Here is a 16,385-nt window from a genome sequence, read left to right on the forward strand (position 1 = left end):
AATACATGTGCTGTCTTTGTCTGTTAGCACAACCACAGTGGTGACCCACCACTGATCAGCTCTGTCAGTCTGATGAACGCTAACCAAAATTCCCTGGAAGTCCTGGTGGGGCCTGCCATTGAATCTGAACACAGGTTGTAAGAGGGTCCAGAGATCTGCAATCTTAGCCTTTTGTGGCTAAGCCACCCACAATCCCAGAACCAAGATACACGAGAGGAGATGAAAAGTCTGATTTGTGTACCCCAAACTTAGCTGGAGCCACCTGCTACTCTTCCTTTTATTTGGTGAATAAAACTCCTTCTGATCTTTAGTACCTCCTGTGTTTCCCAAGAGCCGACTCAAAGGCTTCAAATCCCCCAGCAGTCTCTGAAATGTATCACTATCCAATTGCTTCTGCTTACAAGTACAACCAAGCAGCAAACGACAAAACATCTTTTAGTAAAATCATGTTTAATTAAAAAAAAGAAAAAAAAAAACCTTTCTAAATAAACATTTCCCTGATGCCAAAATGAAGGATCAATAATCCAAAACTGGGAACAATCAGGGAACTTTACTTCAAGAGACATGTATATATTGTGTTTTAAAAGAAACTTAAAAAAATTCCAGTGCATTCTGTTTATATTCTATTATCAACATGACAGTACCAAAATACCAAATTTACTCACTTGTCTCTTAGCTTCTCTTAGTTTCCTTTTGAGGGCTGTCAAAATTCTCTGTACTTCCCATAACCTTTCTTCTTTAGATAAATCCTTGATCCCAGCCTGCAAATCTCGATGTAAACAATTTAAAAGAAACTCCTAGAAAACAATATACCACACACTGAGTGGTATCCCATGTCTCATCATCTTAAAATAAAAATCATATGCAATTTCTAAAGATGTACAACCATTTTTCAATTATCATTAAGCGAATGATATAATGGCATGAATTATTTTTTCAAGGCTATCGCTGAAAATCTTTTTTGCCTGGGCACTGGGTTCTCATCATTAATTTACATTGGTTCAATAACAGTTCATTAACATCCCTTCCCACAACACATCAACAACTAATGATGGGAGAGCAGATAAAAGGAAAGAAAACCAAGCAAAAATTTGATATGTATGCAAATAAAAAGTATAATAATTATCAAATATAAGTAGATTTCTTGGTCCTGAATTTCTTAATCAGTCTTGCTTAAACACACACACACACACACACACACACACACACACACACCCCAAATGAACTATTTCTCCTATCAAAATAGGATAGTGGAAAAGCACTAGATTTGGGGTCAAATCCTGGTTCTACAGTTTAGTAAAACCACGTGATACAGTGAGTTAATTTCTCCAAGTTTAGTTTTATCTGTAAAACATGGCTGATAACAGCAACCTTGTCCAGATAAGCTAACTTTTTTAACTCCTTACAACATGCCTGGCTGCATTATCTCATTTATGGTAGTAATCTTCACATCAAACCACCGAGATGATGGGATCATCAAGGTTTACAGAGGTTAAGCAGTATGCCTAAAAATCCGTTAATTTTAACAGCAAGAATTTAAAGCCAGGTCTCTTGGATTTCAAAATCTGTCTTCTTTCTACCACAATATTCTGACTTCACTGGCATGAAATAGTGCCAGACAGAAATTTCTGCCTTCGGCATGGCATGAACAGCGTGTCTGACAATCTCCAGACCCACGGAGAGTGCTCAGTGAACACGAGCTCCTACTCCTAGTCATCACTGTTGATAATCATAATTCTCCAAAAGGGTCAGAGCAAAGGTAGGCTCTTTAGGGCTGAAGGTGGGGCTGAGCACACACACCTGTCTTCTGATCTCCTCCTTGATGTTCTCCTGGGTCTCTGGCAGTGTAGGCATAGTGGCCATATTAGACCATCGAAGAGGTTTTGTCACTTGCTTTAGTATCACATTTCCAAAGAGCTCTTGCACATGTGTGAAAAACACATATAGGACACGATTGCTAATCTAAGAAAAAATAAATAAAAAGATTTGCAAAAAAAAAAAAAAACCTATTCAAATTATCATTTTATTTCATTTAATTTGTGTCTGTTGCATAGTACATCCTTTAATCCTAGACATGGGAATGAGTTTTTTCCAATGCAGTGACTGGACATGTTCTGCTAAATTATTGCCAACTTAAAGAGGAGAATGGAAAAACAGCATATATTCAAGCATGTATTCAAGCACCGTTAAGAAATTTAAAAAACTAAATAAGTAAATAAAAGGACAGTAAAAAGGATGCAGAACTCAATGATCATCAATTTGCTCTCTCTTTAGCAATATAATACTGATTTTAAAAATCTTATGTTCTTTATACTCGAGTTATTCTGAGACCTTTTAACACATACCAGTGTATGTACTGAGGGAAATGACGAAGGAAGAGCACCAGGGGTTGTCAGGCTGGGCTGAGGGTATGAGGGCCCTCACTCCAGAAATCAATGCCTTGCAGGCACATACGCACAGCCAGTGTGTAAATATCACATTCATGTTAGGAGATCAGGACACTGTTACTGTCTATCTAAAACTTAACAACACACTTGATCTTTCTATGAAACCATCATCCCTATTATAGTAATATTAAGTAACAATGTGATATTTACCAAATTCTGAAATCCTGACTAGTCTGAATGATCAAACTGAAATCTGAGAAACATAGTGCTTCCAAAATATAATCAATGAGCAGTGAAAGAATCTTTAATACAAGAAAATACTCTTACAATAGTGCTTTATAACAATAGCTGATAATAACCTACTATACTAGTCAAAAAGAGCTTAAAATAAGAAATACAAATATCACTTCATTTTTTTGCCTTTGTATCTGGCCTCAATAAAACATCGAGCATACTGTGCAGCTCTAATTAAGTGAATACAAACACTTTGTGCCAGCACCAAGTGAACAGCAATCAACAAAGGCCAAGTATTTATGCTGTAAAGAGACACCGATTAACATACTACCTAATTCCCTGAAATGCCTCCTCAGATTAAAATTCTATAAAATCTTTCTCTAGGATCTATCTTTATGAATGAAATCAACAGAGTAATTCCCTGACCAGCCCCTTTATGCTGGAGTCTGATATATGGGTGCAATATAATTAAGCAACAATGCTATTTGAAGAAACAAATGAAATCTCTAAAAGTCTATAGATGAACTTTGTAACTGTGGGTACCATGGGCTCCTACTCTACTCATGAGGATCACGGTCATTAGAAACTGGTTTAGAAAACCACACCAAAGAGTGTACAATACTCAAATTATACAGCTACATGCTGGTCATGACACCGTCCATATTCTGAAAGAAAAAGACCGATATTCTATTATCTACTATTGCTGGTTAACTGCTTGGTGTGCGACTCAGCAACAGAAAATGATTCCCCAGGGTCAGCATCAGAGGGCACGTGTGCAGGGAAGGCCATGTACCTGAACAGTTGGGCTGAGCACTATAGAAATGTTCTGTATATTCATTTTTGTTTCCAGTTCCTTCGCGATAACATGGTCCATGTGCACGATCAGCCAAGAAATCAGAAGATAGTTACATTCTGGCAGTTCTTTGAGCAAGCGCTGGAACTCCTGCACCTTCTCACTCTCTGTGCTCCTCCCACAAGCCTCTTCAAAGCGAGGCATCAGCTCTTTGGTAAGCAGATTCTCCGGAAGGTCTCGCAAATACTGCTTCAACAAACTGGCTACGGTGTTAGGTTCATATTCTTCCAAATTTGGAGACTCCTCTCTGTCATAGGCTGCTTTCAGCTCATCCACCTTTGATTTAATTCCTGAAAACATCCAAATTCCAAAGAGAAAGAGAGTATGAAGAAAATCATCAAATACACAGCTCTTTCTACCATGGCACCCACTATTGCGGGGAGAGATCTGAGGAGAGCCAAACTGACAGCAACACACCTCTAGTTATGAAGTACTGATCTGCTCAAGTTCGTACAATTCCTCTGTAAAGATGATAATGTAAAAGACTACATTGTGAGGGTGAAGTCAACCAAAAGCTGAATGATCCCAGGAAAACTCAAGAGCAATCACAGAACGTTTTCAGTTTCAAAATATGCCAACTGACTCAAGGGACTTTTCTTTCTTTCTTTTTAATTTAAAGCTAGGCAGGTAAAAATTCAGGCAAAAAAATCAACTACAATTCAAGCATATATCTTCCTCCACAAAAGGAGCCAATGGCCTTTTCGAATAAGTCAAAGACTGACAACATATAGCACAACTCAGTATTTATAAGCATGTTCCAAAAAGCTGTGGGTCATTACTTTTTTATAAGCAAATATTGTATCATAAATACAGAATGTGGATTTGCTATCTAAACATACTTTTTGAAAAAACGTGTCCATTAAATAATCCCCATCTAATTTCTATTTTTAAGTTTGAGTTTGTGTATATTTTCTTAATCAGGAACACAGCTGAACCACCACCAAAAGAGTAAAACCTGGGTTTCCCAAATCAAATTGTTTTGCCTTTCTTACTGCACAGAAACACTGACACACAAAACAGCTGTTTTTTAAACGTTTTATAAGTTTTGAAGTCCTCAGTACAATCTGAATTTAAGTGATATGGACTCGGTGCCAGCAAATGCTCATAAAAGTACGAGGAAGCTTTCTGTTATGTTTAACACTTGAAACTTCAGGCCAATTATCTGAAACAAGATTAAGGCTGAGAGACTATAATGGTCTGGAGGCAAATGCTCAAGTGTCATCTAATCTGAAGAGTATTTTATAATCAATGATGCTTATACCTGGGCTACTATCTTATGTGAAAACTTTCCAAAGACATTACAAAAAACATGTAGCTTATCCAGTGCTGACAAAATAAAAGCAATAACTCTAAATATGAAAGTAACAATATACGGTTTATTTCCATATAATCCTTATTTTGACACAGAAAGGTTAGAAAATAATCTCCATTTTTTTACTTTGATGACAACATGACTAAAACATGGTGAGTGGTAACTTTAATTGAAATTCTTAGCAAAGACCTCTCTCTCTCATCTGTATTTATATACATCTAATTTTTCTCTCCACTAGTGCCTACCCAGAAAACTGCACAAGTAAACAATTAGAATGTCTCTGGTTTGTTGTTACTCTGAAATTATCAAAATCTTTTCTTTTTAAAAACTGGACACTTAAAAAAACATCTCAGGTAGAGAAAGAGCATACATTTAAAACATTTATATATGTTTTAAAACTAGAACTTATGGGGGCACAAAGGGACTCAGTCGGTTAAGTGTCCAACTTTTGATTTCCGCTCAGGTCATAATCTCACGATTCAGGAGTTTGAGCACTGCATCAGGCTCCGCGGTGACAATGCAGAGCCCGCTTGGGATTCTCTCTCTCTCTCTCTCTCTCTCTCTCTGCCCCTCCCCACTTGCATGCATGTGCATACACACGTGCACTCTTTCTCTCTCTCAAAATAGATAAATAAACTTAAAAATAAATAAATAACATTGGCACTTATAACAGGAATAAAAAGGGATCAAAAAGGGACTGTTTTCTCCAGCAGAAAACAGTCTTATGAGCATTTAAAGAAAGAAAATAAAGTCACAGCCATAAACTCTAATCCACGGTACACTGAATGTAGCACACTGTCAGAGTTTTAAAAATGATAAAAAATTGATCAAAGCAGGAAGGAGCTCAGCCTTCAGGAATCAATGATCAGGGTAAGAGCTCCCTCTGAATGCTCTGACACACAGAGTTCTGCAACGCCAACTCCAAAAGAACGCAAACATCAAAAATAGGTCAAAGACAAAAGAATCCTTTAAACAAAGCTGTAGAATCTCTTCAAAGAAACTTCCACCTAAAACAAAATTCCTTCCTATCAGACTCAAGTGAGAGAAGCAGCTATGTTAGTATTATTTAAATCTTTAAAAATCAATTCATTATTAGTTTTAAAAGTCAACTTTTCAAGTTCATTTAAATGTGTTCATTTTCACGTTACTAAAGAACTGTAAATTCAAATGTAATGCCCTATCTTTGGATTTTATTTTCTATAAAATGGTAGCATGTTAACCAAAATATGCTTAAATGATGATAATGTCTAAGCAGTACTATGTAAAGGGTTCCCCAATTATCAAAGATGCCTGTCCTTTCCCCAGTAATAAAAAATATCAAATCTGCCCTCTAAAAATGTGTGGAACCAAATCAATGGGAAAACTAAGTGTTATCTCTCTATATTTTAAGTGTGTATGATTTGACTCATCATGAAAATGTGTGACCAAGTTTTATAAAATGATCTCCAGAGGCACGTGGGTGGCTCAATCAGTTGAGTGTCCAACTCTTGATTTCGGCTCTGGTCATGACCTCACAGTCGTGAGATCAAGCCCCATGTCAGGCTCTGCACTGACAGTGCAAAAGCCTGCTTAGGATTCCCTCTCTAACTCTCTCTCTGCCCCTCCCCCCCAAATAAATATATATTAAAAAATTAATAATAAAAATTAAATATAAATAGGTCTCCAGTATCAAGAACTAAATCACGAGAAGGTAATGATTTGGAACATAGATGTTGCCACAGGTCAGGACTTCCATACTGTACAGTACAAAAATACTACTACTTAGTAAGAAGTAACCTCTTTTTTTAAGTAGCATACATTCAGCTGGATTTTAGACACCCAATATGAATTACATTCTTGCCAAATAAGAAATTTGAACTTTCACATGTATGGAAAACCTAGATAAACAGAAAATCAATTTCACTAATATACATAAGAGCTGCACATGGCTGATAAAAACATTGACATTTGGGGCCTAAACATTTAGCCAGGAACATTTCACGTTCCTTAGCCAAACTCAGGAAATACATTATGTGGTTAGGTCAATAAAAGTGTCTCCTGGCCAAAAAGCATCCCTTAACCCAGATAATCTTTCCTCATCCTACTGATCTCCCTCGCAACACTGAGCCCTGCTCAGAGAGGGAAGGAGGTGAGAAGAATAAAGCATAGCCTGAGTGCACCCAAGTGAAGGCACATGACTCATATGCTTTGTTTAGACTCATCCGGCTCCTGCAAACTGTGAACAACTCGTGTGTAAAGGCTCCCAATGGAAAGGAATATCACAAAAAAAGCAAACTGCCAACACACACACACACACACACACACACACACACACAGTGTGGGGAATTTCTGTCCAATTGGAAGGATTGAGGAAATGAGTAAGACTTATTAAAGGAACCATGGCACAATTTTCCACATAAGTTAATCTTTTTTTCCTTCCTTTGAAAAATGGAAGTGAATTTTTAAGAACTCCTGAGAGAAGTGCTTGTCTCCAATACCTGAAACTCTGTAGATGCCTTCACACTTCATGCCATACTTCTCTACATAATCTACACATTCACGGAAAACCGCCGGCAGCCGGACGCCATCGTACATCATGGTCCTCTCTACTGCATCGGCCAAGGGAACTCCAAAAATGGGTTTGAGATTCGGAACATCAACCTGAGGCACCTCTGGCTCCTGAATCGGCTTCTTCTTTTTCTTCTTTTCCTTCCACTGTTTAACAACATCAGCTGCTGTCAAGTCTTTTGACTTCTTCTCTTTATGTTTCTCTTCTTTGTGCTTTTCTTCTTTATGTTTTTCCTCTTTGGGTTTCTCTTTTATTTTAAAATCCTTCTCTTTCTTTTTAGAAAAGCTGGGCTTCTTGAAAACATGGATTCCCTTGGACCTCTTCATTTTGGAAGGACTTTCAGCTTCATCTCCAGAGCTATCTTCCTGAAAGGCAGCATAGCCTTCAGCTGCCAAAGAAATTCAAGGAATAGGAGTCATACATCTGTTTAATGTCAGACCGTCCATGAACTTTCTAAAAACAGGACCAAACAAAACAGTGCCACCTGGCACTGGCTACCTTGCTTTTCACTTCATGACCAATCCCTCCTGAGTGCTGCCAATAATGAAAGGGGTTTCTTCTCAGCTAACATGAGATGCTGCAGTGACATCTCCTGACCACAAGAGGGTGATATGAGGAGTGCCAGTCACCTTTGCAACTGGGTTTATCTTACATGTGTGTAAGTGGAATTTGGGCAAACCAAATCAAATATTATAAATACACAACAAAGTATCTTCAGAGAGGGCTAATGCAAAGTGTCCTTCTATAAGATAGAGCATGTTTTCATCATCTGAATAATGTGCTCTCAACTTACATTTTTTTCCCTATATTTGGTGGCTGTAATTGAAGCAATCTGACGCCACGACACAAGTGGCCCTGCTGTTTAGATGCTCCAGCCGTTTCCCTGTCACACTTCGCCCTCCTGTCACTAGCTCTGAAGTTCTTTCTGGAGACTGCAGCTAGGGCTTAAGTCTCAACTGGGTAGAGGGCAGAACCAGGAAAGTTCCCCAATCTCTGGATGGTGGCCGAATGCATAAAGCTGCTTCTCTCCCTCTCAAGCCCTGGTTTTCACACACTGACACACCTGTTTTATATTCTATCCGTTATCCTACTTTGGTTTGGTTGTTATTTTAAAATGTAATTTTCCTATTCTTTTCTTTCGTTAGCTACCTTAGCAAGCCATTTCATAACAAAGATTAAATTTAAAAATTTCACAAATTACCCTCTACTTAAAATACCACAAATGCCACACCAACCAGAAGGGCAGATCTTAAGGGTGAGAATACCACGATATAGAGCAGCTGCATTTCTCAGACACTGCTGTGTGGGTGTAATCTGCTATGACCACTCTGGAAAATCGCTTTGCAGGATCTACTAATGCTAAAATAAGCTTGGCCTTATAAGAGCAATCCCACAACAGAAATGTATAACCACGTACGACAATCACGGAAGCACTATTCCACAATAGTCAAAAACTGAAAACAATACAAATGACTAATAACAGAATAAACTCTAATATATTAACGCTATGAAACAAAATCCACCAATAAAAATGAACAAATTACTGCCACATGGAATAACATGGACAAATCTAACAAATGTAACTTCGGGCAAAAGAAACTAGACACAAAAGGAATTATGCTTTCATTTACATAAATTCAAAATCAGGCAGTTTCAAGCTATACTGAAAGAAGCTTACCTTTGGGAAGTGTGGGGGATTCTCTCTGAAGGGATAATGGGAGAGAATTTCTAAGGGTGCTGATAATGCTCTATTTTCAGATGCTTGTAATTACAAGGACGCATGTCCATTTTGTGATAGCTCATTCAAAGTGCACACAATCTGTACATTCTATCTCAATGTTATGCTTCAAAAAACAAATTAACTTAAGTATAATGTGAAACTCAAAATAAAGCAATACGTAACTTAAAATAAGTCACCTCATTTGCATTTAACATACAGAGCTATGCTTAAACAATTCATCTTTCCTACTGAATAGGACCTATAAAGAGAATGCATCATCGCATCTGCTTAAGAAAAATAACTACCTTTTTCACAGTTCTAATAAAGAGTACGCCAACTGGCCTACACAACCTTGCCAAGAAAGTAATATTCTGTAAGGGTAAAATTTTAGTATCTACTTTTTATACATTATTTAAAATGACCCAGTTAAGAAACCTCTAACAAAAAACTTTACCATGTTTGGAAATTTAGTATTTCTGCTTGCAAGAGTAAAACCCTAAGATACAATTCTAGTATACACAAATAAAGACCCAGAAAAGTAAAGAACAGAAAATGTCAAACAAGGGTCTTTGGATATATTCCCAGAAGCCAGCAGGTACACGTGATTAAAGTGAAAGTTTACCCCAAATACACAAGTGTACAGAAAAATGGCACTTACTCCTTTTTTCTTTTTTCTTAAATTTTCCTTTTTTCTTCCCATGGTCTTTCTCATCATCAGATACTATGTCAGGAGGCTCATGAAGGCTGTCATGGGGAGGCGAGGGCTCGCCAGTGCGGTACAATCCGGGAAACTTGGTAGGGCTGATCTCCTCGGAGCTGGGGGTTCGGGTAAGACCACTGCCATGCTCCACCCTGCGGTGCTCACTAGGGCTGCTGGTGGGGGGCAGGAAGCACTCAGTCATTCTGCCTCCCTGACGAGACAGTGAGGAGGATTTCTCTGTTACCTATCCATTACACCTGCACAGAGGGAGAAAAGATCATTAACACCAACCAGAACGCAAAAGCAACACACACACACACACACACACACACACACACACACACACACACAAACATGGTGATTAACCTTACATTTACAAATCAAAAATATTTTTCTTCACAACCCCTTTAAAAATATTCATTTTATCACCTCAAGTTACATTAATTACACATTTCAGTTCTCAAAGAGGTAGAACACACTGGCATCTTTAAGTATTAGAAAAATGAACCGAATGAGAGTTCTCAAAGTCAAATACAGAGATCCTTTTAAAAAGAAGTCCCCATCATAAGGGGTTTCATTTTGATTTTCTATCCAACATAAAATCTTACTATTTTTCTTTAAGTTATGAAAAAACAACTTGAATAATAAATTACAAAGACAACTTATACGAGTACACATGAATAGTTCAGAATGAGAATTAAAACTTACAATATTTACAGTGATATGTTTGAGGATTCACACAATTATAGATCATTCATTATAGGTCTACATTGCATGATATTAGGTAGTTCATGTGTTGATTAATAACTTTTTATTTTGCAATGCAGTTATGTTAAAAGAAACAAAGGGACCTTCGATTTTTCAATCCTAAAATACACACTAAATAGATTCACTAGAATGGACACTATAAAGGACAAATGCAGTAAGAGTTCAAGGTTTGGTCACTTCTTCTTCTTTAGACAGAGGTTACACAGTCTATGTACATTATCCAAAAGTTACTTAGATTAGTTCTTATTTCACTTTAATATCTTTATGATACTCATTTGAAAAACTATTAGAATCACTTGTTTCTCTTTGTACCCACTTTTAAGGTTATTTTGCAATTTAAAAAATCCAAGAGCCCTAAATGACAAGACTAATAAATCAGACCATGAACAAAGTCAAAAGAAAAACATATGTAAAAAAAAAAAAAAAATCTGCAGAGTGCCTGGGCAGCTCAATCGGTTATGTGTTCAACTCTTGGTTTCAGTTCAGGTCATGATCTCAGGTCTGTGGGTTCAAGCACTGCGCTGGGCTCTGTGCTGACAGCTTTAGATTCTCTCTCTCCCTCTTTTTCTGCCCCTCCCCTGCAAGCTCTCTCTCAAAATAAACAAACTGTAAAAAAAAACTTTTTTGTAATGCACAATAGCTAAGTTCTTTAAAGAGCAAAGAGCTCTTACAAATCAGTAAAAATAGGAACAAGAAACCTACACAAAGGACATGATACAATTCATAGAAAAATGACTAATATCCATGCAAAAAATAATGTTCAAGTACAATTCAAATTTTTAAAGTATAAACTAAAACAGTAAGTTACCACTTTTCTAATATCAGGCTGGCAAAGAACAAAAAAGTGTATAATACCCAATGTTGGTAAAGATATAAGCAAAGAGAGATTCATGAGACTCTCTACTAATAATAGAAGGATAAATTAGCACAATATTTTTTGAAAAACAATTTGGCATATCTATCAAAATATAAAATGTAATGTACTGAGGCACCTGGGTGGTTCAGTTGGTTAAGCGTCCAACTTTGGCTCAGGTCACGATCTCCCTGTTCGTGGGTTTGAGCCCCACATCAGGTCCTGAGCCTGCTTTGGATTCTGTGTCTCCCTCTCTCTCTCTGACCCTCACACTCTGTCTCTCTCACTCTCAAAAATCAACATTAAAAAAATTTTTTTTAATGTTTTTTCTTTATTTTGAGAGAGAGACAGAGGGCGTGAGTGGAGAAGGGACAGAGAGAGAGGGAAACACAGAATTGGAAGCAGGCTCCAGGCTCTGAGCTGTCAGCACAGAGCCCGACACGAGGCTCGAACCCACGAACTGTGAGATCATGACCTGAGCCGAAGTCGGACGCTCAACCGACTGAGCCACACAGGCGCCCCAAATTTTTTTTTAATATATATAAAATGTACTCTCTAATCCAGGCATTCCTCTTTTAGAGGAATCCTCTAAAATTTATCCTTCAGATATATTTTTATAAAAATTCAAAAATGTGCACATGAAAATATTCATTGCAGCACTATAAAAGCAAAAGCATAATAACTTAAATGGCTGTCAATAGATCAATTCAATTATGGTTTATCCACATAATGGAATGTAAATTAACACACAATTTCTGAAAGCCTATAAGAAATAGTTAACTATTATTAACTCTTGGAAGTGGTAAAATGGGAAATCTTTTTTTCATTGCTTCTATGTAGTTTGAACCATACCATGTGCTTTATTACTTTTATTACTATTGTAAAAAATGGAAAAAACGAAGACCATGTTTTTTAAATTTCATAAAAATCAAGTATTTAAAAAATTTTCTTAATGTTTATTTATTTTTGAGAGAGAAAGAGACAGCGTGCAAGTGAGGGAGAGGCAGAGAGACACAGAATCAGAAGCAGGCTCCAGACTCTGCGCTGTCAGCACAGAATCTGACGTGGGGCTGGAATTCATGAACTGTGAGATCATGACCTGAGCCAAAATCGGACAATTAACCTACTGAGCCACCCAGGTGCCCCAATATCATGCAGCATTTAAAATCATGGGGAAAAACAACTTTATTTACAGCACAGTATCAATATTTAAGTACATAAACATACATGCAAAAAAATCGTTAAGAATGAGAATGTTAGTAACAGTTTTCTCTGAATTGTAAGATCATAAGTGACCTAACTTTTCTTCCTACCCTTCTGCATTTCATAAATTTTATACCCACTATGCATTATTGCATAAAAAGAGGAGAAAGTTCCATTAAAGGATCTGTAAGCATCACTCTTAATTCTTCTGTTTTTCTGTTTGGCTATTGTTTTTTAAAAGTAACATTCTTTTTTCTCTTCAATCAAAGGCATTGTAAGTTTTGACAATCACGGGATTTAGGCGGAGCCGGAGCCCAACAGCGTAACATTACAGGTGAGCAAACTGAACTCCGAAGACGGAGGAGCCAGAACACAGCCGCCGGGAAGGAGCACAGCTGTACACCACGGGAATAAAACCCCTTACAGGCATCCCATCCACACCCCGCCACTTGGTCTCATGCTCCCCCGGCTTTGTGCACGCTGTCTTCACTCCCGGGAACCCCGCCCTCCTTCAGCACTCTTGCATGGCCAACAGCTACCCCTCCTCCAACATGACGCCTGAAAATGGGCATGAGGGATCTTTTGAAGTGATGGAAACAGCCTGGATTTGGATTGTGGTGACGGTTACACAAACTGGTTAATTTACTAAAAATCACTGAATTATACACTTAAAGTAGATGGGCCTTATGTGTATGTAAATCACACCTAAATAAAGCTGTTTTTTAAAAATAAACAAAAAAGGGCCAATCACCAGCAACTCTTTTCTCCAGGAGTCCTCCCTCATCACTCCTTTTCTGTGCTCCCCAAATCTCTGGAACACACCTCCAACATCTCCAGCACTGCATGCACCATGCTGTGTTTTGCATTGCCTGCACACCCACCTGTCCTGGCCAGCAAATGTGTGAGCTCCAGCATTTAACACAACACAGGGCATTACAGGAAGCACTCAAACATTTACTTAATGAACTAATTCATTTTTTCCATGTTCTCAACATACCGTGTCTGCTGATGAGACAAAGACTGGAAGGAACAAACCTGACCTTTAGCCTTACATTTTAGTTAAGGAAACAAAGCAGTGGAGCCCGAATTTTATTTGAGCTCCTGTGGTTTCTGCCATGTTCAGATACATTAATTAACCTTTAACATCCTGTTAGAAAAGAAGTACTTTTCCATGTTCACAAACAGGGGAACCAGGGCTCAGGGGGCCACAGTAACTCACATTAGTCAAACAGCAAGGAAGAAGTAAAACCGGGTCTTCCTTCCACGACACTGCCCTTTGTGTATGACACGCAAGCCAGGAGGAACGGCGCGGTTAAAGACACAAGCAGAAACACACGGCTTACTTGTGGGACGGCAGCAAGGCTGGTCTGATGGGAGCAGTTCCTGGGAAGGAGGGTAAGGAAGGCTCGGAAAGATCAGCTGGACTCTGAATTGAAAGCCAACCGAATGCCAAGCTGAGAACTTCAGTCTTGATGTGGGACCTGACTCATCACCAAGTCCAAAGCCAGTAGTGACGAAACTGGCGCTAAAAGGAGTAAGAGCAGGAATGTGCACAAATGCCACAGAGGCATGTGGTCATTCTCTCCTGTCTTCCTGCAGCATTTCGTACCTCATGCCTGCACGTGCACGTGGTTCTCCCAGCTCCTTTATCATCGTTACTCAGTTTCCATACTAGACTGATGAAGAAGACACGTTTGTTCATAAAGCACTTAATAGATTATCTTGCAAAAACTAGAGAAATATTGTTGGCTTGCTTCCCCTAAAGCTGGGAATGAGTGAAAAGAAGGGCAGCAAGTAACAGCGTATGTGAAGAGGTGAAGGCATGAATACAGGATGATGTAAAAGCAACAACTTGTGTTGCCATTAGGGCACACTGTTTTGAGCACTAGAGCCACAGCAAGCCTAAATTTCACCAAATAAAAGGGCAGAAGAGACCTCAACGTAAATTTAAGTATAAATAGACAAGGATAAGAAAATTTTTAAAAATTAGAAACTCCTAATTCTAAATTTGTAAACACATGAAGAAAAGAATACCTTATCCCTATTCCTCCTGGATCCCTAGAAATCCTGGATCAAAAAAAAAAAAAAGATAGGCAGGGAAGAAGGCTGGTGGTTTAAGGACCTCAGGATTCTAAGAACAAGAGCTACAAGTTGCCTGAGTTTTCTTTTTGCCTCTACATCCCAGATGTGGAGCTCAAGAAGCTGGAAACCCAGAAACACTGACAGTCACAGATAAAGCAACAAAAACCTGCTCTCTCTAGCCAAAGGACCAGGAAAAGGGCTGCCCTGCAAGATGAAAACTTTCAAATAATGGTCCACTCCAGGCAACACCAAAAAAAAATCTGTAGTTCTGACCCTATCTGTACCAGTAAGAGGGAGATTAGATTTGTGCCCACAGGGGATGCCCTAGCACCCCTGCTGGAGGTTGTCAAGAAGGCCAAGTAGGGAGCTAGGGCCTTTCACACCTGCCAGCTGGTAAGAGTGCTCTGCTCCTGCAGGGGTGTCGATGCAGACCACATGAAGGATCTGAACCCCCACCCCCAAACTGTAAGTAACGAAGCGCTCTGCTCCACTCCTGCTGGGTAGTCTCACAGGATGCCTAGTGAAGAGTCAGGATTTTCACCATCGCTCAGTGGTATTGAGGCCACCCCACGTGGGTGTCAATGGAGAATGGGAAACCAAAAGCAAAACAAGAAAACAGAAATCCTCCAAAGAAAAGATTAATTACAGAGAAAACAAATTGCAACAAAGTAGAATTAAAGCTAATAATTACATCACATGCAATGGACTAAGCATTCCAATAAAAAGGGAGAGATGGGGCGCCTGGGTGGCTCAGTAGGTTAAGTGTTTGACTCTTAGATTTTGGCTCAGGTCATCTCACAGTTCGTGAGTTTGAGTCCCACATAAGGCTCTACACTGACAGCGCAAGGCCTGCTTGGGAATCTGTCTCTCTCTCTCTCTCTCTCTCTCTGCCCCTCCCCTGTCCACAAACGCTCACTCTCTCGCTCAAAATAAACATTTTTTAAAAAGACAGAATGTATCAGACTGCACAAAAAGCAAGATTCAGCTATGTGCTTTTTACAAAAGATCCATTTTAACAATAATGACTACACACAGGGTACCTAGGTGGTTCAGCAGGTTAGGCATACGACTCTTGACTTCAGCTTAGGTCATGATCTCACGGTTCATGAGTTCAAGCACCCCATCAGGCTCAGGTGCTTCACAGCTCAAAACCTGGAGCCTGTTTCAGATTCTGTGTCTCCTCCCTCTTTGTCCCTCCCTTGCTCACACTCCATCTCTCTCTCTCTCTCTCTCTCTCAAATAAAAACAAAACATTAAAAAAATTAAAATTGTAAAGGAGGGGAGCCTGGGTGGCTCAGTCAGGTAAGGGTCTGACTTTGGCTCAGGTCCTAATCTCACTGTTCGTGAGTTCAAGCCCTGCACGGATTGGGCTCTGCACTGACACTGTGGAGCCTGCTTGGGATTCTCTCTCCTTCTCTCTCTGCTCCTCCCCACTCACACTTTTTCTCTATCTCCCTCAGAATAAATAAATAAACTTTAAAATAAGATAAAATTGTAAAGGAAAAAAATGGGAATGGGATGGCAAAATCTTAGCAGCAAAATCATTAAACAAATTGAAATTAATGTACAAACATTAAAATACTAAAGATTATCTGTTACATATAAAATACAGTACAGAACCCGAAGTTGCACTACACTAAAGGTAAAAACATTACCTCTGCAGTATCTAAGAAAAAGTACTAAGTTAAAAGTGTTAAGTAATTTTAGGACAGTTACCACTGAAGG

At 38.7% G+C, this 16,385-nt stretch overlaps 1 protein-coding gene across 1 annotated transcript in view; it reads right to left on the reverse strand.

The window, feature by feature from the left end:
- RALBP1 (ralA binding protein 1) overlaps positions 1–16,385 on the reverse strand; it is a 48,539-nt gene that overhangs the window by 14,443 nt on the left and 17,711 nt on the right. The window contains exons 2-6 of the mRNA XM_077778106.1: positions 9,713–10,011; positions 7,264–7,722; positions 3,415–3,764; positions 1,801–1,962; positions 666–797 (exon numbers count right to left, since the gene is read on the reverse strand). Coding sequence (XP_077634232.1) covers positions 666–797; positions 1,801–1,962; positions 3,415–3,764; positions 7,264–7,722; positions 9,713–9,956 — 1,347 coding nt within the window. The 5' untranslated portion in view covers positions 9,957–10,011. The remainder of the gene's footprint in view (positions 1–665; positions 798–1,800; positions 1,963–3,414; positions 3,765–7,263; positions 7,723–9,712; positions 10,012–16,385) is intronic.

Source organism: Crocuta crocuta, unplaced genomic scaffold (genome assembly GCF_008692635.1).
Source record: "Crocuta crocuta isolate KB4526 unplaced genomic scaffold, BGI_CrCroc_1.0 scaffold26, whole genome shotgun sequence".
In the NCBI taxonomy this organism is placed as follows: domain Eukaryota; kingdom Metazoa; phylum Chordata; class Mammalia; order Carnivora; family Hyaenidae; genus Crocuta; species Crocuta crocuta.